Source organism: Dendrobates tinctorius, unplaced genomic scaffold (genome assembly GCF_039654945.1).
Source record: "Dendrobates tinctorius isolate UK_male_01 unplaced genomic scaffold, ASM3965494v1 ptg000084l, whole genome shotgun sequence".
NCBI lineage: Eukaryota > Metazoa > Chordata > Amphibia > Anura > Dendrobatidae > Dendrobates > Dendrobates tinctorius.
Window position 1 is genome coordinate 48810076 of NW_027361752.1, and position 25258 is coordinate 48835333.

A 25258-nucleotide genomic window follows, 5' to 3' on the forward strand; every position below is an offset into this window, starting at 1 on the left:
GTACCTCCTCAGCAAAAAATACACATTTCTCCAGTTTAGCAAACAAGGAGTGTTCACGTAGTCTTTGTAGCACAGAACAGACGTGTTGAGAGTGTGTCACAGGGTCAGCAGAGTAAATCAGAATGTCATCTAAATACACCACGACATACACCCCACAAATGTCTCTAAAAATATCATTAACAAAGTGCTGAAATACGGCAGGTGCGTTGCTGAGTCCGAACGGCATAACCAGGTACTCAAAATGGCCAAGGGGTGTATTGAAGGCCGTTTTCCACTCATCTCCCTTTCTTATGCGGACCAGATTATATGCCCCCCGGAGGTCAAGTTTAGTAAACCAACGGGCTCCTGTTAGCTGATTAAAAAGATCAGGGATGAGTGGAAGCGGATACTGGTTTTTTATAGTGATTGCATTCAACTCCCGATAATCAATGCAGGGTCTGAGACCACCATCTTTCTTCTCCACAAAGAAGAACCCGGCCCCAACTGGAGAAATGGACGGTCTGATAAACCCTTTTCTTAGGCTATCTGCAATATAGTCATTCATGGCCTGACGCTCTGGGCCAGAGAGATTAAATATTCTTCCCTTAGGGAGACGGGCATCCGGAATCAGATCAATAGGGCAATCATACTCTCTGTGAGGGGGTAGCTTTTCGGATTCTACAATAGAAAAGACATCCTCAAAATCTCTGAAAGCAAACGGTATGCGGGGGGTTTTAACCTTAACTTGGTTTACTGCCAAGGACATGCAATTTTTCTGACACTGTGGGCTCCAGCGTACAACGTCACCCAAGTGCCAGTCGATGACAGGATTGTGCTGGCGTAGCCATGGCATACCCAGAATAACTGCAGAGGTTAAATTGTCCATCACAAAAAATGACACCAGCTCAGTGTATAAGGCTCCCACAGACATGGCAACCTTGGCAGTAACAAACTTAGCCCCCTCCTGAATAATGGACGTGCCATTAATAGCCGTGGTTTTAATAGGGGCATTAAGTTTTAGTAGAGTTACACCCAGATTCCTAGCAGTCAAGGAATCCATAAAATTTCCTTCAGAGCCACTATCCACATACGCTTTTAAACACAGCGATTTCTGACCACATGAAACTGAAATGGGTAATAAAACTTTAGCCGCATCTGCGGGCAATACCTGAGCCCCTGGGCAACCATAGCCAGAGTAGTTGCCCAGAGGTCGACGTGCCAGGAGCATGGATCTCTGAGGTGCAGCTCTCTCCCTGAAGACTCCAGACTGCCGCATAGTTGTCCAAGAAAATGAGAGAGATCTTCCAGGCTGTGCACTGCAACAGGTGTTCAGGCTAAAAATCAGCTCAGTCAGAAGAAGAAAAAAAAAAGTTCAGGGAGACTGCTTTTGTATATGTTGGGTATATACACAAGAAGCAGTTAATTTTATGGCCGGATATAATGTAACATCCGTCTGCGGTTCTGGGCTGCAGCCAGGCAACACCCCGAGAAACACTGATACCCTTTACCCCTATACAGGGATCTGGATTTACAACAGAGCCCAGGAGGTACTGTCTGAATAGGAGCAGCGGCCAGAGCAGGACGGTCGTCAGAGTGAAGTACAAAAACGGCAGGCAATAGCAGAGTCAATTTCAGGCCAAGGTCAGAGTCAAAAACCAGGAGGGCGGCAGAGGTACAGAATCGTTAGGAAGTAGCAGAGTCAGAATATCCAGGCCAAGGTCACAAACCAGGAGAGTAGCAGAAGTACAGAATCGTCAGGCAAAAGAGGGGTCAGAAATCCAGGCTGAGGTCAGAGTCAAACAGAAATCAATCACTAAGTAACACACAGGGGAACCAAGAATATATCCGGCAGCTTGCAAGACCAGTCCCAAGGTATTTGAGGGATCAGGTCATCCCTCACAGGTTCCTGGACTGGTGATGTCATTAGGGCCGCCCCCAGGACCAGGCCAGATGGAGTTGCAGTAACCCCCTGATGACTGACAGAGGGGCGGAGCCTGCGCCCACCAGATGCCTGCACAGGAGCCACTTCTCTGTCACCACCATAACTCACGGGCGGACCACGGCGCCTCCCAGTGGCCGAGGCAGGAACAGCCGTCCCCGAGTCTGACAGTGAAGTGGCGGTCTGGCACCTCCTAGTGGCCGTGACCGGAACAGCAGGCCTCGAATCCAACGGTGACGTGACAGACCAGCGCCTCCTAGTGGCTAAAGCTGGGACCATAGGCCCTGAGTCTGACGGCGACGTAATAGAACCACGGCGCCTCCCAGTGGCCGAGGCAGGAACAGCCGTCCCCGAGTCTGACGGCGAAGTGGCGGCCCAGCGCCTCCTAGTGGCTGCGACCGGAACAGCAGGCCCCAAATCTGACGGAGACGTGACAGCTATCCATACATGTTATCCAGGGATACGGTACCCTTTCTAACCTTTGTGCAATCACGTGCAATCCATACTGGGCCTAACACCGTCTGAGCCTGCCTCCTGATGTACAGACATATATTTTGAATGTGTACGCTATCCATACATGTTATCCGGGGATACGGTACCCTTTCTAACCTTTGTGCAATCACGTGCAATCCATACTGGGCCTAACACCGTCTGAGACTGCCTCCTGATGTATAGACTTATATTTTGAATGTGTACGCTATCCATACATGATATCCGGGGATACGATACCCTTTCTAACCTTTGTGCAATCACGTGCAATCCATACTGGGCCTAACACCGTCTGAGACAGCCTCCTGATGTATAGACATATATTTTGAATGTGTACGCTATCCATACATGTTATCCAGGGATACGGTACCCTTTCTAACCTTTGTGCAATCACGTGCAATCCATACTGGGCCTAACACCATCTGAGCCTGCCTCCTGATGTATAGACATATATTTTGAATGTGTACGCTATCCATACATGTTATCCGGGGATACGGTACCCTTTCTAACCTTTGTGCAATCACGTGCAATCCATACTGGGCCTAACACCGTCTGAGCCTGCCTCCTGATGTACAGACATATATTTTGAATGTGTACGCTATCCATACATGTTATCCGGGGATACGGTACCCTTTCTAACCTTTGTGCAATCACGTGCAATCCATACTGGGCCTAACACCGTCTGAGCCTGCCTCCTGATGTACAGACATATATTTTGAATGTGTACGCTATCCATACATGTTATCTGGGGATACGGTACCCTTTCTAACCTTTGTGCAATCACGTGCCATCCATACTGGGCCTAACACCGTCTGAGCCTGACTCCTGATGTACAGACATATATTTTGAATGTGTACGCTATCCATACATGTTATCCAGGGATACGGTACCCTTTCTAACCTTTGTGCAATCACGTGCAATCCATACTGGGCCTAACACCGTCTGAGCCTGCCTCCTGATGTACAGACATATATTTTGAATGTGTACGCTATCCATACATGTTATCCAGGGATACGGTACCCTTTCTAACCTTTGTGCAATCACGTGCAATCCATACTGGGCCTAACACCGTCTGAGCCTGCCTCCTGATGTATAGACATATATCTCACGTGTCCCTCTAGTAAGCCGGACTCGGACCGCGGGGCATGACGGAGTCTCGTTCGTTAACGGAATTAAGCTTGCAATGTGTGCATCTGTTCTGTAGCTGGCATGGTTCAGGTTTCCCAGGTGGAGTCGAATTTATCCGTAGGCTCCACTCCTGGTGGTGCCCTTCTGGACATTCCTTTAAGGTTCAGCTTTGCAACCATACTGCCCACGTAAAACAAACACTTTGCCTTCATGAACGCTGTTTGGAGGGTCATGACTCATGGGAATAACGCCGCCCAATCAGTTAACCTGCTAGAGAGATCGTTCGTTGCTCCCAAGCATGACATCACACTCCCTAGGAAGAAGGTAATGCCACTGTGGCGACCGTACTCCTGGGGGCGACACAAGTGCACTGATGCCCAGCCACTGCTCGATGAATCTGCTGGTACATTGACCCAGACCACTACATTCCCCTCGCACGCTACTCGGCCTGAATCTGACCCTGATGAAACTCAGGTTACCCTTCCCATATACAGTTCCATCTTACACGGTGACAAAGAGGAAGCTGCAGATGAAAGTGCAGGTTCGGCCCACCCGCCATCAGACACACCACCGTACTATCAGGGGCCCTGTGCCAGTGCCGTCGCCAACGAGTGGAGCCCCCCCCTGCTTGCTCAGGATCACAGCACTTGCAAAGTTGAAATACTGTGCAGTGAGATGGAAGATGGGGATGACGAGGAGTCCAGACAAGTACAGGGATTCCCTAGCGAGGAGACTTATTTGATTGTTTTCAATGTTGGGACAGCAATTTTTGGGGAGCACTATACTCTGGAGAATGATAGATGGTGCCCACCATACACTGGAACATTCCAAAGGTGGACATCAGACACTGGAGCAGCATTTACAGGGCCCATTATACACTAGAGCAGTAGAAATGGGGCCCATTATGTTTAGAGCATTATTTGGGCCCATAAGACAGTGGAGCTTCATCCATGGGGACCAACATATACTGTAGCATTATGTGGAGCTCATCATATACTGTTTCAAACATTATATGGGACCAATGATTCTGTATGGAGAAATAGATGGGCCTCGTCATGAGATGTAAAAAGTGAAGTATTTTTCATTGTACTATACCGCTATTTCTCTGCCGTATCGGAGCATGATGAGTTGTGGTATGTGTTAAAGGGGCGGTCTTTCGCCCAGGGCACATGAAAACCTGGAGCCAGCCCTACCCCCCCACAACTTTAGCCAAATAACCCCCATTTTTCAGTGCGTAACTTGTATTATGAAGTTAATTAAGGTTGACAAGCTTAAGTAGGAAGAATTGATGCTTTTGGCATTCAAATGGGCACTGTAGGTGTGTTTCCTGTCCTCCTCTCACTGCCGACTTTTATTCCCCATTGACTTACATTGGGTTTCGTGTTTCGGGACGACCCCGACTTTTCCCTATAATCGGACGATCTTGCTCGACCCGACTTTTGGAAAAGTCGGGTTTCACGAAACGAAACGCGACCCTAAAAAAACAAAAGTCGCTCAACTCTACAGAGCACCTTTGGTGGTTCCCTGCTTGGAACACTAAACGTGCTGGGAGGCGGGTGGAGTTTAGGATACATAAAAACAAATCTGCCAAGTATGACTGGGACACATGGTATCAATTATTATATGTAATTAATTAGAGTCTCCATGTGTCCACTCGGATTAATAATGCCTATCATCAAATATATAACATATCCACGAAGAAAAAGATGATTAAAAGGCTTTTATACTAATATGAAACAGACTTTATTTTTAGAACCATATATAAAACATTACGCATCACCAATTAGAGGAGTAAGGGGAAATAGACATACACATATGTATATTGTGATTACACACATAAAAAAGACGCACACATCCAGCACATGGAGAATACAGGCTGTTATATGTCTCCAATTATATGACTATCCAAATATGGCAATTTATTCAATATAGTAGGTCAACCTCAAAGAGAACAATAACATTACAATTACCAAAATTAATATATCTCAGATTTCACTACTGAGGTTGTATACCATATATTACATAATACTACATAATATAAAGAGACCACATTATAGATGTCTATTATATTAAATTAAGCATCCACCACTAGGAAGTGGTTACTATAATTAGCATACATTGCCACTACATGACAGTAAATATTTGTGGGATGATGCATAATTGCAGCCACACATCCTGACCGATCACCTATTACACTACCTACATTACCGCCAAAAAATGGCCACTATATACACAGGGAACAAAGCCCATTCTATGATAATTACCGGCAGTGGTGGTCAGGAGGCACTCCAATGTCTGGATAGCGCATCCGCCCCGACGCACGTTTCGGACCCGCCTTCTTCAAGGGGCCTAGCCAGTATGTGAACCGGCATCCTTATATAGTGTGCCCGGGCGCCGCATATTGCGGCATTACCGGAAGTCGTGCCCACGGCCTGGAAATGACGCGCTCCGTCACCGAGGCAACCACAACGCCGGTCTGTACTGGCGTCACACAGTGGGAGTGACCGGGGCGGGCCTCCCCCTCCATGTAAAGACGCCACATACAGACAGGGGCAGCTGTGACTGGGAGACAGGCGCGTACTGAGCCGGTGGCACTGACTTACAAATCCATAGAACGCACACACATTGTGAACATATCAAACCAAATATACCAACCAATAATATATAAATATATACATACATACAAATTACACATGAGATCAGCAATCGTCTATCAGAGCAATATCATATTTATCTAGATACAAAAATTATTTCACCATAGATTACATATCAATATTGACCTAAGAAAATATATAATAGATGTCATAATCATTGCTGATTTCTTCATTTCTTGGCAATAATTATTCACCCACAATGGGCTGGATTATATATGGTGTCCATGGGCATATAGTTGTATAGTTCACTTTATCCATCCTTATAACTCCCAACACTAAGGTTATAAAAAATAAATGGTTAAAAAGGTTTGTCATTTTCGCCAGCTGCATCTTTTGATGCTTTTTTGGCAATTAAAGATTTGCATCTGTTTGCCCGCTCATTGATTTATAAAAAATACTTTTTTGATGGCAACCTCTCCAATTTATTTCCAACAGAGGAATAACAAATAGCGTTGCAGACATTGGAGGACCTATCCACTGAACACAGTGTTCCAGAGGGAGGTAAGGTTCCACCCTCGATACGGCCTAAATCTAAGAGGTTTCCCCTTATGTCATCATGTCCCAATGTGGACTTATTTGTACAAATTGTAAGCAAGGAATTTTTGGAAATTCCTAAGTATATTCGTGGTGATAACCTTACAAAGGAAGAACGGGGACGTCTGCGTGTCCTTCAGGACCTAAAAGATGTGGTTTTTAAGCCGGCGGACAAGGGGAGTAATGTGGTAGTTTGGCCAAAGGTATATGAAAAAGAAGCCTTTCGCCAACTGGATAATAAGATCTGCTACAAAAAACTCACGTTTAACCCCTTGTCTGCCTATTCCTTACAGCTACATACTATTATTAATAAAGCAAGGGAAGCAGGAAGCATCACTAAGGAGTTGGCTGATGCCCTGATTGTCGTGGAACCAACTATTCCGACTTTTTATTTACTTCCAAAGGTCCACAAGGATGCGCAGACGCCCCCTGGCCGGCCTATTATATCTGGGAGAGGTAATTACCTGGAACACATAAATAGGTGGATAGACTCCAAACTTCAACCGCTAGTGGAGGGGTTGCCATCATTCTTAAAAGATACAGGTGAGCTGTTGAAGCGAATGGATGGCTTACAATTAGAAGATGATATGATGCTGGTGACAGGAGATGTTGAATCCCTGTACACCAGCATCAGACATGAGGATGGCATCAGGGCTACAACATTCTTTCTTGGTATGTCCAATTTACCTGTGGCAATTAAAGAGCTGGTCATCGAGTTATTGCGTTTCACATTAACGCATAATTTTTTTGTTTTTAAGGGGTCTTTCTTCCTGCAGCTCCAGGGAACAGTTATGGGGGCATCCTTCGCCCCTGCCTATGCTAACCTGTTCCTGGGGCTGTGGGAGAGAGACCTTTCCCTGCCGGATCAACCATTGCCGATGTGCCGCGTCCTTTCTTGGACGCGGTACATCGATGACATATTGTTGATCTGGCAGGGGTCTAGTGATGACCTTGAGTCATTTATGCTATCCTTAAGTAGGAATGATTTAAACATCTACATTACTTATAAGTATGATCCAGTGTCAATAGACTTTCTAGACATAGTTCTGAAGAAAGATCATAAGGGCGAGATACAAACGGATATTTTCCGTAAACCAACGGCTACCAATATGTTGCTTCATGCATCGTCTTCCCATCCGGGACATATGGTCCAGTCTGTTCCCACCGGACAATTCTTGCGACTACGCAGGTTATGCTCCACTAATGAAGACTTTTTTAGGCAGGCGGAAGATTTGAAAGAAAGGCTGCTTGAACGTGGTTTTAGTAACCGAATGATTAAAAAGGCATTCAATAGGGCCAGATATTCTTCAAGGGATACACTCTTATATAGTATAAGACCTAATAAAGAGTCGGCTAAAGTGAGATTTGTGACAAATTATCATTCACATTTCCCGCGTATGCGGAAGATCCTTGATAAATCCTGGCATATATTGAAGGCCGATCCAGTTTTGTTGAGACTCCTGCCGGATAGGGCTGCTATTGCAGCCAGAAGATCAAGAAATTTGCGGGACAAGTTGGTGCAAAGCCACTATGTGGGTGAGCCAATAGTCACTTTCCTAGATCAAATGGCGAGTCGTTGTGGTAGTATTCCGTGTGGTCGCTGCGTCGCGTGCCCAAACATGGATCGCACAGAGGTCTTTGTCACCCAAAATGGATCTCGGGAATTTAAAGTAAAAAAATATATTACATGTACTAGTAAAAATGTAGTATATTATGCTGTCTGCCCATGTAATATGATCTACGTGGGCATGACTACTAGACAGCTGAAGGTGCGAGTGCGGGAACATGTTTTGGGCATAGAGGCGGCAGCGACCGCGGAAGATATAACATCATTAAAGACCATTCCCCGCCATTTTTGGAAGTATCATGGCTGCGATGGCAGCCTTCTCAGGGTGAGGGGCATCGACATGGTTGAGACGGGGATCCGCGGGGGTGGGATCTCTAGGAAGTTGGCCCAACTTGAGACCAGATGGATATGGACAATTGGGTCAGTCCATCCATCTGGACTCAATGAAAATATCAGTTATGCCCCATTCCTATAAACACTGCTCTGTATTTAGATATCACCTATGATATGTGATTTCCCATTTTTAATAATTTTTTAACCTTTTATTTTTTATAACCTTAGTGTTGGGAGTTATAAGGATGGATAAAGTGAACTATACAACTATATGCCCATGGACACCATAATCCAGCCCATTGTGGGTGAATAATTATTGCCAAGAAATGAAGAAATCAGCAATGATTATGACATCTATTATATATTTTCTTAGGTCAATATTGATATGTAATCTATGGTGAAATAAGTTTTGTATCTAGATAAATATGATATTGCTCTGATAGACGATTGCTGATCTCCTATGTAATTTGTATGTATTTATATATTTATATATTATTGGTTGGTATATTTGGTTTGATATGTTCACAATGTGTGTGCGTTCTATGGATTTGTAAGTAGGTGCCACCGGCTCAGTACGCGCCTGTCTCCCTGTCACCGCTGCCCCTGCCTGTATGTGGCGTCTTTACATGGAGTGGGAGGCCCGCCCCGGTCACTCCCACTGTGTGACGCCAGTACAGACCGGCGTTGTGGTTGCCTCGGCGACGGAGCGCGTCATTTCCAGGCCGTGGGCACGACTTCCGGTAATGCCGCAATATGCGGCGCCCAGGCACACTATATAAGGATGCTGGTTCACATACTGGCTAGGCCCCTTGAAGAAGGCGGGTCCGAAACGAGCGTCGGGGCGGACGCGCTATCCAGACATTGGAGTGCCTCCTGACGACCACTGCCGGTAATTATCATAGAATGGGCTTTGTTCCCTGTGTATATAGTGGCCATTTTTTGGCGGTAATGTAGGTAGTGTAATAGGTGATCGGTCAGGATGTGTGGCTGCAATTATGCATCATCCCACAAATATTTACTATCATGTAGTGGCAATGTATGCTAATTATAGTAGCCACTTTCTAGTGGTGGATGCTTAATTTAATATAATAGACATCTATAATGTGGTCTCTTTATATTATGTAGTATTATGTAATATATGGTATACAACCTCAGTAGTGAAATCTGAGATATATTAATTTCGGTAATTGTAATGTTATTGTTCTCTTTGAGGTTGACCTACTATATTGAATAAATTGCCATATTTGGATAGTCATATAATTGGAGACATATAACAGCCTGTATTCTCCATGTGCTGGATGTGTGCGTCTTTTTTATGTGTGTAATCACAATATACATATGTGTATGTCTATTTCCCCTTACTCCTCTAATTGGTGATGCGTAATGTTTTATATATGGTTCTAAAAATAAAGTCTGTTTCATATTAGTATAAAAGCTTTTTAATCATCTTTTTCTTCGTGGATATGGATATATAAAAGAGCGGGATGGTTTAGGATTACAGGTCAGTCTGACAGGAGGTCAGTCGGAGGGAGGAAGTCACTCAGAGAGGAGTGGGGAAAGGAGATCCCTGGAAGAAGGGATGGAGGAAGGAGTGCTGAAGCTGCCTCAGTGACCTGAGCCAGCTGGCACGGGAAAGGAAAGGAAAGAAGGAGAAAGACGTAGAACTGAAACCTGAGCTTCCATAGAGGGAAAGGACAAGTACGGAACGTAGGAGTGAAAGGGATCACAGAGGACGTGGGTTAGAGGAAGGACCCTGCCTAGAAGTTCTAAGCGCAAGGCCGGGGCCCGGTTCCTGAGGTTTTATGAACACTAATGGTTCTGCGGCAGACACCGGTGGAGTAGTGGGCTGTAAATGCACTACTCCCAACTAAGACTTGGGGCACAACAGCAACACGGATAGAGAGCCGGGACTCAGGAGTAGAGAGTCCCCGAAGCAGGCTACAGCTGTCTGCCGTACAAGTAGAGTTCTTGGGAACTTCTGTCAGGAGGAACTCCAGTGTAACTCAGTACTAGGAGATCTTCACACTTAAAGGCGCTATAGAGGAGACGTTCAGAAAAGGCACATAAGTTGGCGGAGTGTGGAAGGGAGCTTTCCATCTTGCCTGGAGGTTGACTGAGTTCCTGACCCAGAGGACACGGCACAGAAGCGGGCATTACAGACTGTGAGTAAAGCTTTGGAACTACATGCCCTGGTGTCCTCCATTCCTTCCTGCGTCCGTCCGCCTGGCACTGCTACATCCCCTGCGCCGGATACTACCCCATCTAAGTGTCCCCACATCTACACTGCCTTGGGACAACAGCCCTGCCTGTGGAAGGCTATACCATCACTGCTGCACCACACCATCTGTCCCGGAGGATCTGTCTACAGCGTCGGCTTAACACCTCCCTTGCCGAACACCACAGGTGGCGTCACAAACTATTCACCATTAACTTATCGCCATTACTTGGGTGCCCAAGGCCATGGTCCGGGTCACCGCTGATGTGACACATCCCACTGATACCGGCCCGGTACCGAGTACCCCGCAGCCCTGGGAGGGCGACCCAACTTGGCGTCACGAACAGGATGATGAGACTCGATGCCATCGGGTTCTGTGTGCCTAAGATTTGTTGGACTTAAAACTTTTGAGAATGTGCAGAAGACCTAATTTAATAGACTGTGAAATGAACATTAAAAATGGCTGTTGGCGTGGAGTAGAAGGGCGTGAAGAGATGGGAGGTCCTAGGAAAAGACCGCGAAGAGTATTGGGCCTCCCCTGCCTGAATTACTATGTGACAGCAACATGGCCCACCCCTTGAGGAGTTCGTATACTGGCTTGGTATGGAGGCGCTGGAAGAAGACGCCGACCCAAGAAGGAGGGGCAGAAGCCAGTGGCGGGAAAGGGGCCAAGAGAGGAGGGAGAAGAACGCCAGAATGCCATCTTAGAGAGAGAGGGAAGGAGGCCTGTGGAGCGTGGGGAAGTGGATCTTCCCGGTGCCAAGGCTGAAGGCTCCAACCCTGTAGCGGAAATGAACCGTCAGCAGCTGGAGGACGAAATCGCCTGGCTGACCCAATGTTTGCGGCTGAGGCAGGAGGGCTTGTGGAGGCTGAACTGGCAGTGCGCCCAGGAGGGGCCTACATCTGCGGTGACCGCCGCCGCTGCACCGGAGCTTCCCCAGGCAGATTCAGTGGAGCCTGCCGCCGCCGTCACACCACCGGCAGCATCTGAAGCCCCTTTGCTGCCGCCATAGGAGGAGTTATATGCAGCCCTGGGAACTGAAGCAGAGGAAAAGGAGCTCCCACCTGGACCTGACGCGGCTGCGCAGTTCCCATCAGAGGCCCCCGCAGACCCGGAACCACCACCCGCTACCTCCGGCCCCCTTTCACCGGCATCGGAGCAGAGACCACACCACCAGGAGGCCCCAGGTACGTCCGATGCCCCGACACTGGGGAAGACCCTGGGATGCACCACGGTCGCAGCGGCTGGCCAGGTCGTGCTAGATCTGGTCTGGGACCGGGATACTAGTCCCCGGGGGGGAACACCGGAACCCCTGAAGGTCGTGCCGCAGTACCAAACCAGCCTGGACCGGTCCCGGGAAGAGCGGGAGGACGATGAGCACTGGGCCCGTTGTCAAGCCACCATCCGGCAGCTGGCAGCTGAAGACCGGGAGAGAGAGCAGCGCCGGCAAGCGATACTAGGCCCAGATTTGGACCGGAAGGAGCGGGTCCGTGCCGGTCATTATGGTCCCAGGGATGCAGCAGATTGGGGCCATGTCCTGAATGTGAAACAGGAGAAGGGGTTCGGCTTTATTCATGGCCCTAGCTGAATCTCCGATCTGTTCTTCAGTAGGAGAGACGTAGAACCTCACTTAAGAAAAGGACACCCTGCCAGGAACCTGAGCCCGGGAGACAAGGTGACCTTTACCAGTCATGAAGGTCTTAGAGGCTGGTATGCCTTGAATATCAGGCGAGTCCCAGAAGATCTCCTCCAGACCTGCAGGCAGAGACCACCTACTGCCCCTATGTGTCAAGATGTACCCAAGGTACAGAAAGCCACAGGTTTCACCCCACTGGAAGAGGAGTACTTGAGGACTGCCAATGCGTTCCTAACATCTGGTGGCAGTACCCAATCAGCAGCTTCCAGAGCCCCAGGAGGGGACCAACACTAATAATTTGCAGTAAGTCTTGTGACCCAGGAGGGTTTGTTTGCACCGTTGTGCCTTTTTGTTCCATTTTTGACCATCATGGTTAGTTTTTGTTTTCCCAGTGTTGCCCTGTGTTGTTGGCAGCCTCTACAATTGAACTAGCGATCATGAACTTGGAGTGATCCAAAAACTTTTACTTGTAAATAGTTGCACCTCTTTAGGTGCCCTCTCTTGGTTTTACATATAGACACTTTGCGAAGATTACGTCTACCTCAAAGGACACTACAAGAGATCCCGGCTGGGAGTGGTGTCCAGCACTTACAAGAACTGTTGAAAAGTTTTAATGTGAAATATTTGATAATGATATATCTTATAAGAGTATTGGTAACTAGGAAGTGGCTTTTATATAGAATTAGGAATATTTCGATACAGAGGTGAGAGATTTGAATAAAGAGTTGAAAATGTATATGCATCACGGTTGTCACTTGAAAGAAAGTAGAAAATATGCACTAGAGAGAGAAAAAGAAATGTGTACTAGAGATGGAGAGATGCAGAATACTGAAGTGATAGTGAGTAACAGATAATAGCACTTAGAATTACGTATGGTATGAAAAATTGCACTTTTTGACTTAGAATTTTGGATAGTTAATTAATAACTGTTTGCAACGTTTAAGAATGAGTGCCTCTCATATTGGGAAGTATAGTATAAGAAATGTTTATTCAGCATTATAAAATTTTGTATGTTCCTGTACTGTCAACTTTGTTTGCCTTGCAGCCCGTGGATGTGCTGTGCTTAACGGGGGGGTATGTGGTGCCCCTGAGGCTCAGTCGCCACAGAGGTACTGCACCTTCTCCTAAGGTGTGGTGCCCCACCATCCAGGTAAGTTGGAGGCTCCTGACCATGCTCCAACACTCGCACCCCACACAATAGAGTAGTTCAGCGTAACCACATTGCGGCTCCTTGCTTAGAGAGAAGCAGAGCACCTTTGGTGGTTCCCTGCTTGGAACACTAAACATGCTGGGAGGCAGGTGGAGTTTAGGATACATAAAAGAGCGGGATGGTTTAGGATTACAGGTCAGTCTGACAGGAGGTCAGTCGGGGGAGGAAGTCACTCAGAGAGGAATGAGGAAAGGAGATCCCTGGAAGAAGGGATGGAGGAAGGAGTGCTGAAGCTGCCTCAGTGACCTGAGCCAGCTGGCACGGGAAAGGAAAGGAAAGAAGGAGAAAGACGTAGAACTGAAACCTGAGCTTCCATAGAGGGCAAGGACAGGTATGGAACGTAGAAGTGAAAGGGAACACAGAGGATGTGGGTTAGAGGAAGAGCCTAGAAGTTCTAAGCCAAGGCCGGGGCCCGGTCCCTGAGGTTGTATGAACACTAATGGTTCTGCAGCAGACACCGGTGGAGTAGTGGGCTGTAAATGCACTACTCCCATCTAAGACTTGGGGCTCAACAGCAATACGGATAGAGAGCCGGGACTCAGGAGTAGAGAGTCCCCGAAGCAGGCTACAGCTGTCTACCGTACAAGTAGAGTTCTTGGGAACATCTGTCAGGAGGAACTCCAGTGTAACTCAGTACTAGGAGATCTTCACACTTAAAGGCGCTATAGAGGAGACATTCAGAAAAGGCACATAAGTTGGCGGAGTGTGGAAGGGAGCTTTCCATCTTGCCTGGAGGTTGACTGAGTTCCTGACCCGGAGGACACGGCACAGAAGCGGGCACTACAGACTGTGAGTAAAGCTTTGGAACTACATGCCCTGGTGTCCTCCATTCCTTCCTGCGTCCGTCCGCCTGGCACTGCTACATCTCCTGCGCCGGACACTACACCATCTAAGTGTCCCCACATCTACACTGCCCTGGGACAACAGCCCTGCATGTGGAGGGCTATACCATCACTGCTGCACCACACCATCTGTCCCAGAGGATCTGTCTGCAGCGTCGGCTTAACACCTCCCTTGCCGAACACCACAGGTGGCGTCATGAACTATTCACCATTAACCTATCGCCATTACTTGGGCGCCCAGGGCCACGGTCCGGGTCACCGCTCCTGTGACACATCCCACTGATACCAGCCCGGTACAGAGTACCCCGCAACCCTGGGAGGGCGACCCACTGATGCTACAGTTGTCCTCTCAGATCTTTGCTTGCATTCCTGCAGTGCTGATGCCACAGTTGTCCTCTCCGATCTTTGCTTACATTCCTACAGTGCTGATGCAACAGTTGTCCTGTCCGATCTTTGCTTACATTCCTGCAGTGCTGATGACACAGTTGTCCTCTCCGATCTTTGTTTACATTCCTGCAGTGCTGATGCCACAGTTGTCCTCTCCGATCTTTGCTTACATTCCTGCAGTGCTGATGCCACAGTTGTCCTCTCCGATCTTTGCTTACATTCCTGCAGTGCTGATGCCACAGTTGTCCTCTCCGATCTTTGCTTACATTCCTGCAGTGCTGATGCCACAGTTGTCCTCTCAGATCTTTGATTACATTCCTGCAGTGCTGATGCTACAGTTGTCCTCTCCGATCTTCGTTTACAAGGGAAAAAACGGAGACATTTTGCACATAATTTGGCCAATTCATGCCTGCCCATCAACCAACGTCAAGGAGGTCTCAAAAACTGAAGGGTCCCTACATATCTACTTTGAATACCTCTCTTAGGCTGATGTCTGAATTTCTGGGTGAATGTGGACTCATCTCTCAGTAAAGCCTAGGTAGGATCCTGCTGCAATTAAAACCAACACATGTTGAAGGGTGGAGTGCTCGGTGCTAGTATTCAGAAGCAGTATTGCTATTCATATTTCATATATTTCACATTGACATGCTTTAGCACGATAGAGTGCAAATTTTTTGGTACAATCTAGAACAGGGACGTGCTGAGTCGTCAGTATGGTGATGGATAGCTCAGCTATCGAATCAAAGGTTGGGACACGATGAGCTTTCAGTGTGTTGAGTGACAGTTCAGCCATCCATTCTGGGCCGGGTTGTGCAGGAGATTCCTCCATGTCTACTATTCATAAGATTACTTGGCTATTTAGCTAGCTCTCTGCCTCCAATTAGTGCCAGTTGTAGCTTAGTTCAAGTGGTGTGTGCTTGCTCTGTTCTTTGTGTTCCTTTATTTGATCTTTGTTGCCTGACCTTGGACCTTGCCTTTGACTATCTGTTGCCTTTCCCTTTTGTCTTGATCCACTACCTTCCCAGAATTCTGACCTTGGACTGTGACCTGACTATATCTTTGCCTTACCCCTTTATTTATGATGAGCCCTCTTGGTATCTGACCCCAGACCTCTTGACTACGCAGCCTCACAACTTGTCCGTGAATAATGACTAGTGTCACATAAACTAATAAAAATTAATAAAAGCTGCTTTTCTAAAATATTTTTTAAAGGCTCATTGGATTTATCTGGAAAGTTTCCTATGAATAAAAATTGAAGAAAAAATATGTTAACTTATAGCAGACTAAGGAGAACAGCCTGGTCATGGCGAAGTGTTATACTGTGCAAGACCACAAGGTGGTGGGTGAATGAGGGGAAAGGAGCTGCTGTTCTTTCATACAGTATCTCCAGGACATAAAATTGACTGTTAAACAGCTTAGCTTTGGAGCAAGTCCAAATTATGCTTTCAGATTCATTAACATAGAAGTAAATCTCCCAGCCATAAATCTGCAGGCGGCTGTATTCATTTCTCCAGCTCTGGAACAGAAGTAGGCACGCTTAGTTTCCTTGTCTGGTTAGGAAATACTAAGACTGGACCTTGCGGGAAATGTGTTTTCAGCTGCAGCTGAGTAACTGAAGCTGGACAATAGTCCAACTTTCAACGGTTGACTCCAGGAGATATTTTTTGATTGACATCATACAGTAAAGCAACTACTGTATACCAGCTGCTGAAAACATAGAAAGGAACTAAATCGGGATCTCCTATATCTTGCATAACACGTTATAGGCCAGAAAACCCACCCTTCAATTCAATCTGCCTCCTTGGATGTCCAAAATCTTTAACCCAACACAAATTTGGGTCAAACTTACCCTAGATCTTGTGTAGACTTTACTCCTAGCTAGACCTGTACCTAAATACCATACTTGCTAAACTTTTTAATTGATCTTGTGGGAATTCCAGGCTGTGGTGCACCATTTTTTTTATTTTTGCATGGAGGTGCCCCCTTTTATAGGCTCCATTACACAACCGTGAGTCATCTCCCGTAAATCAACTGCAGGTCCGAAGTGACTCAGCCAAGGGTTTATATTTCTAGGACCCATCTCCCTTTTACTATTGCAGTGTTTCTCATATTCTGCAGGCAGATGGAGTCCACTGTGTGTTCCACATGTAGATGCACTTTGGACCCAACCTACAGATGGTGCCTCCTCTCTAGTCAGATGTAGGCCATCAAGAAAATGATTCTTGGCCTGTAGTGATTGACAATCACTTTTTCTCTGGTATGACTCCCAGGAACACAGTTCCTGGTTTCATCAACCTACACAGTGATGGTGATGATGTACACACGTGGGCAAACTCTCGAATTCTACCAGGAATCCTTAGGAGACTCCAAGAACTAAGGGCTCCTGAAAACCAATGCTTCCCTACTTTTGTTTTAGGTGGAGTTGCAAAGGAATAATTTGGGGAAAGGAAACAGGAATTGGATGGGGTGCGATCTACCAGGAAGGGGCATGGTTATGCAAATTCAGCAGATTCACGAGAAAACACTGTGAAAAAGTCAACCAGGTCTTGGATGAATAGACCAAGGCAGTTTCCAAACGGTTTCTCCCCGCCCCGTTCCCCTAGACTGACAGGTCTCTCGCTATGTGTGTATAAAGGGAGGTACCTGTCAGTCAAGCAAATTGAGGCGGGATGAAGATACCAGGGACTGGCCTTGGACTACTCATCCAAAACGCAAGTCTCCACCTCACTTTTCAAAGTATGTTTTTTCGGTGTTTGAGAGTATAACCTACATAGCCGCCATATCGCAGCCAGTGTCTGATTCATGCTGGCCGTAGCTGGAATCTGCTGTCAGGTTCCCTTTAAATGAAGATATGTTATTTTAGGATAACAAAATGAACAGAAAAATGCTGCAGGGTTCGGTCGGGTTTAATCAAAGGGAATTAAATATCAATAAAGGTTGATGCTTTTTAAACATAACTTATTTGATCTTTTACTGGAGCTGGTATTTACCAGGAGTATATGGACAGACTTGTGTCAGGGGCAGTGATCTACGGTAGCTTGGATGATATAACAGCTTCTTGTGTGTAACACTAGGATGACCCATTGCTGGATGGAGCCCCGGCGCCAAACGGGTGTAGAATGGTCAGTAGGGTGTACACTGATTTTTGCAAGCTGGTAAGGATGACTTTGATAGATATAGACCCATGGAATCCTCACGGAAAATGACAACAGAGGTTAACTCCATTCACTACCTATAGGACTGATGGAGATAGCCCAGTACAAAGCTCAGCTATCTCTGACAGTCCCATAAACAATAATTAGGGTGCAGCAATCACATGTAGGGGAAAACAGGACCTCCAAGGATCAGAGATTTATCACCTATCCTAGGGGACAACCCCTTTAAAGGGAATGTATTATCAGAATACAAACCATCAGGTTTTTGTGCTTTGTTTTTTTTAGGAATTTTTTTTCACATCACAATCTGTATTAGAAAAAAAAAAAAAGAAATTGTGCAATTTTCACACTGGCCACTGTTTTTTTAGACACTATCGTCCTGTTGGAAAGAGTTTTTCACAGGCTCACTATCATCAGAAGCAGATTTACAATGACTTATAACACCTCTATACACAGATGATAACACAGGATCCAGCATTCACAATAGGTGATGTCACAGCTCACACCCTCCTTCTTGTGTATAATGACTGATAACACCTCTATATACAGTAGATAACACAGGATCCACTATTTACAATAGATGATGTCACAGCTCACCTCCTCTCCCTCCTGTACAATGACTGATAACACTTCTATATACAGTAGATAACACAGGATCCACCATTCACAGTATGTGATGTCACAGCTCACCTCCTCCTCTTATACAATGACTGATAACACCTCTATACACAGCTTATAACACAGAATCCACCATTCCCAATAGGTGATGAAGTCACATCTATTGCTGCTCCCCCTCCGTTCACTATGACCAATTAGACGATTCAGTACAAAGATAGGCTCGGGATCCGACCTTTGTTGCTAATATACATGTGCTATTTCCTGAAAGAACAGGAAGTTAAAGTAAAAAAAAAACAACCCAGTGTGAAAATTTCAAGATTTCTATATGTTATTAATAATAAAGTTTGTCATATAGAAAAAAATAATTTCCAAAATAACCTTTCACAGATATTTCTTTTACTTTTAGTGAATTCTAATGTGATTCTCTGCTTTGAACAATCTTTACTCGGACGATCCTCCAGCAATGAGCTGATCACACAATGCCCCCCTTCACCGGCTACAACTTAGATAAACCCTGCAATATGTGGTTTAATTTCTCTACAGTGCCACCACAGGTGAAATTAAGCATTACACATTTTTAATTGAAATCAGTGAGTTGTCAGTGTAAGGCACAACATGATGGGTCCTCCAGGGTAAGAGACGCTCTTTTGTAACCACTCTCGACTTGGAGCAAGAAATGAGGACTCGGCACAGTGGATTCCCCAATAGTAGCTCAGATTTGCCCAATTGGGTGTACCTCTTGTAGGATGGTACACATACTATTGACTGTGGTGTCCACTGGTGCCAAGGTACAAACTATGTGGTGTCCAGTGGTGCCAAGGTACAAACTATGTGGTGTCCACTGGTGCCAAGGTACAAACTATGTGGTGTCCACTGGTGCCAAGGTACAAACTATGTGGTGTCCACCGGAGCCAAGGTACAAACTATGTGGTGTCCACTGGTGCCAAAGTACAAACTACTCCTGGCCTATATTGTCCATTTGCTTAATACTAACATATCAGTGACCATAATTTTTAGGAAACATTTCTAAAACCATTGATCATATGTGTGTAATGAAACCACAACCTGTATTCCCCAAATTCAGTATCCTGAAGGTTGTTATACAGAAAATTTCACAGGCTGTGGATTCTTAAAGTGCCAATTCATCTTAGTTATTTGTCCTTAGATAGATGATGCCCTTCTCCCGACAAATATGCCTGGTTGATTTGAATGAGCATGCATTTGCTCACCATGGGAAGTGAGGATTATGCCTTTGTCAGAATTCTCTGGTGGTGACTTATCATTTTAAAAGAGCAATATGATTGGCCATCAAAATTCGACAAGCCCAACCTTCTATTCCCCAACATAATCAGTCAGGGAAAAGTTGGTAGTCCTCTATACACGGTTAAAATCATCAAGGTTGTCTGACAAGATGAAAACCTGAACGGAGTTTGTATGGAGCTTGAGTTTTCTTTGACTTTCGATAAGTCTAGCTTAAAGATCTTGGACTTATCAGCAATGGTTGACCTGGACTTACGACTAAGTCTGACACACCGAACATACTGTATAGAACGCAGATTGAAAAATAATCAATTTATACTGAAATTACCTGTTGCTTCAACCATTCCTTCCAAGATGACCACGATTTCAACATCTTCTTTTGGTAACTGAGCTTTTGAAATATCCCAAAATGGGCTGTGCTGATTGATTTCATGGCTTATAATTAGAGGAGAAACCAAAAACAGACGATCATCTCCAGTGTCATATCCAACGTTGATGTCAGTCTGATTCAGTGGTATGAATTCTCCTTCCTTCGTCTGTTTGGATTTGATCAATTTCGCTCTTATTGATGCCTCGACAATGTGTGAGTTCCTAAGATCCCCCACCCGGAACATCAGACACAGTTTTCCATCCCTCATGGAGATGACGGCATTGGTCGAAAAGACCAAAGTCTCAGCCCTCTTTTTGGGTTGGGATATTTTTACAAACATGCAGCCAACCATAAAAGCGTTGACAATTGAACCTAAAACAGACTGTACTAGTAGAAGTATGATACCTTCTGGACACTTGTCTGTGATGACCCTATACCCATAGCCGATAGTTGTCTCTGTCTCTATTGAGAATAAAAAAGCTGAAACAAACCCATTAAGATTATCCACACACGGACTCCAGTCTTTGTCTTGTAAATGCTCCAGATCGCCTCGAATGTATGCTATAAGCCACCATATAAACCCAAAGAACAGCCATGTTATTGTGTACACCATAACAAATATCAACAGATTGAACCTCCATTTTAGATCCACCAGAGTGGTGAAGATGTCACTCAGATAGCGGTAGGTCTCTCGGACATTCCCGTGGTGAACGTTGCACTTTCCATCCTTGCGGACATATCTCTGAATCTTCCGTTTTGTGCATTTTTGCTTGGTGAAGTCCTCCCTGATATGTTTTGGGAGCTTAGGTTGCCGTATTGAGATGGGACTCTCCACGTCTTGCTCCATCAGGACTTATCTGATGCTGGGAAGCTGACAACATGAAAAAGACAAAAAAACAAAAATATTAAAACTATAAGGTGATTTAAAAAGAAAAAAGTAAAAAATTTGTGAAGAAACAGAAATGAAGTTAAACTGCAAAATAATATATGAGAGGTAGCCTGTAATAACTAATCTTGAAACACTGGCATTGGACATTCAGTTGATCCCTCATTTACTTAAAGGGGGTGTCTGATTTAGAAAACTCATGTCTTCGTACAATTAGGGAATTATTAATATAGGTAAAGTATAGGGTTATCCTTTGTTCAGGATTCTTCTATCTTGGTCAAAGGTAATAGTGGTAAGAAAGAGCATGTCCATTCTATGTAGCACCAGTCCTGTCCTGTGTTTACCAATTTTTGGAATACCTAATTTTACCTGTAGAGGCGCTGCAGGGAAATGGAACAATTACTGCTGGACTCTCTGAGAAATTCCAATATGTGTTCTTTTAGTTGTATTTACTCTTTATGACCAGTTTATTATCCTGAGTCCATTCTAATAGGTCTGGATTGTCTTGGGTGGACAACCCCATCAAGGCCACTTAACACCCATTTCTTATACAGACTGAATTGAGAATGATCCAGTGATCTTAAGCAATTCCTATAATACTCCGTTCTGGGTGACATTGCCTTGATGAATCATGACAGATAATCCATTGCCAAGATAAAATTTTGCCACTTAAAGGGAATCTGTCAGCAGGCTTAACCCTCCTAAGCCATCTATATGGTCTTGTAGGTAATAGAAAGTTGAATTAAATGATCCCTTGATATCTATGATCTGATATTTTATTCCTGTGAAATCCATGTTTTTCTTAATATGTAATTAGGTTGTTAAGAACTATGGGTCGGACATAGATCTCACTGAGAATCCATCTCCAGATTTAACTTTAAATGAAAGAGGATGTTACTGGTGTGAGACAAGTAATGATTGACATTCAAGCAAAAAAGGAAGCACACTGTAGCGCCAAACCATGCAAACATGAAAAATGAATAATGAATTGCATTACTGCACTAGAAGTATGAAAAATTTAGAAAGTTTAGCGCATAAAATGGCCAAGTTATGTGTACCTGGAAGCCACGTTAAGGCATTTCTCGTTTTCCAGGTCCCTATTCTATGCCAATCCTCACTAAGACTGTAGTCTCCATCTGAATGGGAACCTATGAAAAATCCTCTGTTAGGACTGAAGTCTATATCTCTGTGGAGGGGAAATGGCCCTGGTTTGATTAAAAACGCCTGCAGCTAACAGGTGGAGTGCTCAGTCAGAGGGTAAATGAAAACAAATTTCAAAAACTGACCGTCACATCCAAGTATAAGCATAGTGTGAACAGGTGCTTAACCTAGAGTCACCAACTCATATACATTCAAGCAATTTGTATTCATTTACCCTCTGACTGAGCACTCCACCTGTTAGCTGCAGGCGTTTTTAATCAAACCAGGGCCATTTCCCCTCCACAGAGATATAGACTTCAGTCCTAACAGAGGATTTTTCATAGGTTCCCATTCAGATGGAGACTACAGTCTTAGTGAGGATTGGCATAGAATAGGGACCTGGAAAACGAGAAATGCCTTAACGTGGCTTCCAGGTACACATACATAACTTGGCCATTTTATGCGCTAAACTTTCTCAATTTCTCAAACTTCTAGTGCAGTAATGCAATTCATTATTCATGTTTGCATGGTTTGGCGCTACAGTGTGCTTCCTTTTTTGCTTGAATGTATATGAGTTGGTGACTCTAGGTTAAGCACCTGTTCACACTATGCTTATGCTTGGATGTGACGGTCAGTTTTTGAAATAAGTAATGAGTGACAGTCTGCTCTCCTGATCTTCATGTCTCACACTGGTAACGTCTCCCTTCATTTAAAATTGGCTCTGGAGGCAGATTCTCAGAGAGATCTACATCCGGCCCATAGAGCTTAACAGCTCTTTAACATATTAAGAAAAATGTGGACTACTCTAGAATAAGACATCGGATTGCAGATATGAAGGTATCATTTTATTCAACTTTCTATGATCCGCATGCCTATATATACTGCTTAGAAGGGTTAACAGATTCCCTTTAATATTTTGATTCCTTCCCAAAACAACTTTCCTCAGAGGATATGTCAATTCTGAGATCTTTAAAAAGTTAGAAAAATTCAAAATTTGGGTCATTAAAGAATTATATCTTTCGAAGTGTTCTACAAAAAAGTTAGATGCTATTTGTAGGCGTGTTAAGGCCACCTTAGACATTAGACTAACGTCGGCTGAAACCGAGAGTCTAATGTGTTTGGAGGCCCCTAAGAGATGAGGTCCAGGAAGATAAGCATACAACATGTCCGATTTTGGACTGCTAATCCTTTTGTTGACTAAGAGATAAGTCTTCACCAAATAATCTGGCTCTCTCTTAGAGATCACTGGTACATGCGGCAAAGCAAGCACTCCTAGGTATAGGGGAGATGGCCAATATGGATGCCGGCCAAACAATTGGCCAGACGACTGTTAGCTATCTAAAATTTATCTAGGCTTTAAAAGTGGTGGCCCCCAAGGATCTTTGGATTGTCCAACGGAAATTAGTGGATGTCTCATTGACATGTTAGATGCTACAAGACTCAATTCATCGCAGCATAAGGTAAGCCTATATTTCTGAGCTGGACTTAACCCCTATCTAGACAGACTTGGAAGAACACAAGGGCATATGAGGGAAAGGTACAAAATTGGCCCACTGTGACTAGAGGGTCTACAAAAATTATCACTTTCCTTGAAAGGTATTACATAGACAAATGTTAGTTTAGTTGTTGACCAATTAGAATCTTTATTTTAACAAATGTACTGAGGGACTTCATCTTGCGGCACTTATTAATATATAAGTATTACAGGCTGAGCCCTGATCTCCTGAGCCCGTAATATAAAGCTTGTGGAGTGCTGTCCCAACACATTTACATTCCCTTGCACCAGATTCGGCAGGACATTCCCAGATTTGACAAGCTTTCCCTGGAGACAGGCAGCAAGTCCTGATTTCAAATGTACTTGTGTTCTCAGAACTATCCGTCAGGCTCGGCATATACGATGCCTAGAATGTTAGGACAGGAGACATGTGCATTAGGAAGTTTCATTGCCTGTGACCTGGACATATTTATATTGTTATTCATAAAGACAGGGCACACAGAAGCTTGAGTGGACTTTTCTTACCTAAGCACCTCTGCTATCTCCATTAGTGGTCACCATTTTAAGGCGGCGGCCATTTTAATTCTTTTTTTTGATTATCGGTACCTCCCTAAAAATAATGATTGTGATTTGCTAATGAAATGTATTTAGGAATTTAATTATAATCACATTTCCATTAGATATACAGTATATTTTTTATATTCCTGGAGAACCCCTTTAAGTTGTTCCTGACAGTCTGGTTGCTAAGAATTCACTGTTTTTAGAATGCGAGTTGCTAAGGAGCTCCTCCCTAGCAACCAATCATCGGTTCAAGACAGAATTATGATTGAGCTTATGAAAGTGCAAAAGGAACAGGACTTACAACAGGACTTAACTCTTTCTTTTCTCTACCAATAACTAATGGTCCTAGCGGTTGTTCAGGGGCACACCGGACAGACCTCCGCCAGTCCAGCCATTTCCTAGCAACCAGTCAGGAGACCACTGCATTTAATGGTGTTTTCATGTGCGTGATGCTTTAGGAAACAGAGTTCCTATTTGCTTGGAACTATCAACTCATTTTGGCACCATGACGTACCAGTACGCTCCATACCGAGCAGGTCCTGGCTGTGTTATACTGCCAGCATCGGCCTTTAAAAGGAGTATCCAGAGATGGCTCTAATCACCGCTGTTTAACCATTTAAATGACGCTATTACTTACAGCTCCATTAAAATGGCGCAATCCTGATAATGGTTCTGGCGCCCATCAGCCCCCTACGACACGATCGCAGGGAGCCAACAGGTTGCCATAGAAGCAGGAAGCCTACTAAAGGCTCCGGGCGCTGCCATCTTGGTTACCCATGTGAAGCTCTGCCACAGGCTGGGCTTCATCAGAGATGCGATTTTTAGTGTCTAGAGCAACAGTGAAGTACTACAGCATAAC

At 44.9% G+C, this 25258-nt stretch overlaps 1 protein-coding gene across 2 annotated transcripts in view; it reads right to left on the reverse strand.

Annotated features, from left to right (window-relative positions):
* The window catches only part of KCNJ6 (potassium inwardly rectifying channel subfamily J member 6), a 248164-nt gene that overhangs the window by 52961 nt on the left and 169945 nt on the right, over window positions 1-25258 (reverse strand). For both annotated transcript variants that reach the window (XM_073584672.1, XM_073584673.1), the window contains one exon: window positions 20276-21188. In XM_073584672.1, coding sequence (XP_073440773.1) covers window positions 20276-21164 — 889 coding nt within the window. In that variant the 5' untranslated portion in view covers window positions 21165-21188. The remainder of the gene's footprint in view (window positions 1-20275; window positions 21189-25258) is intronic.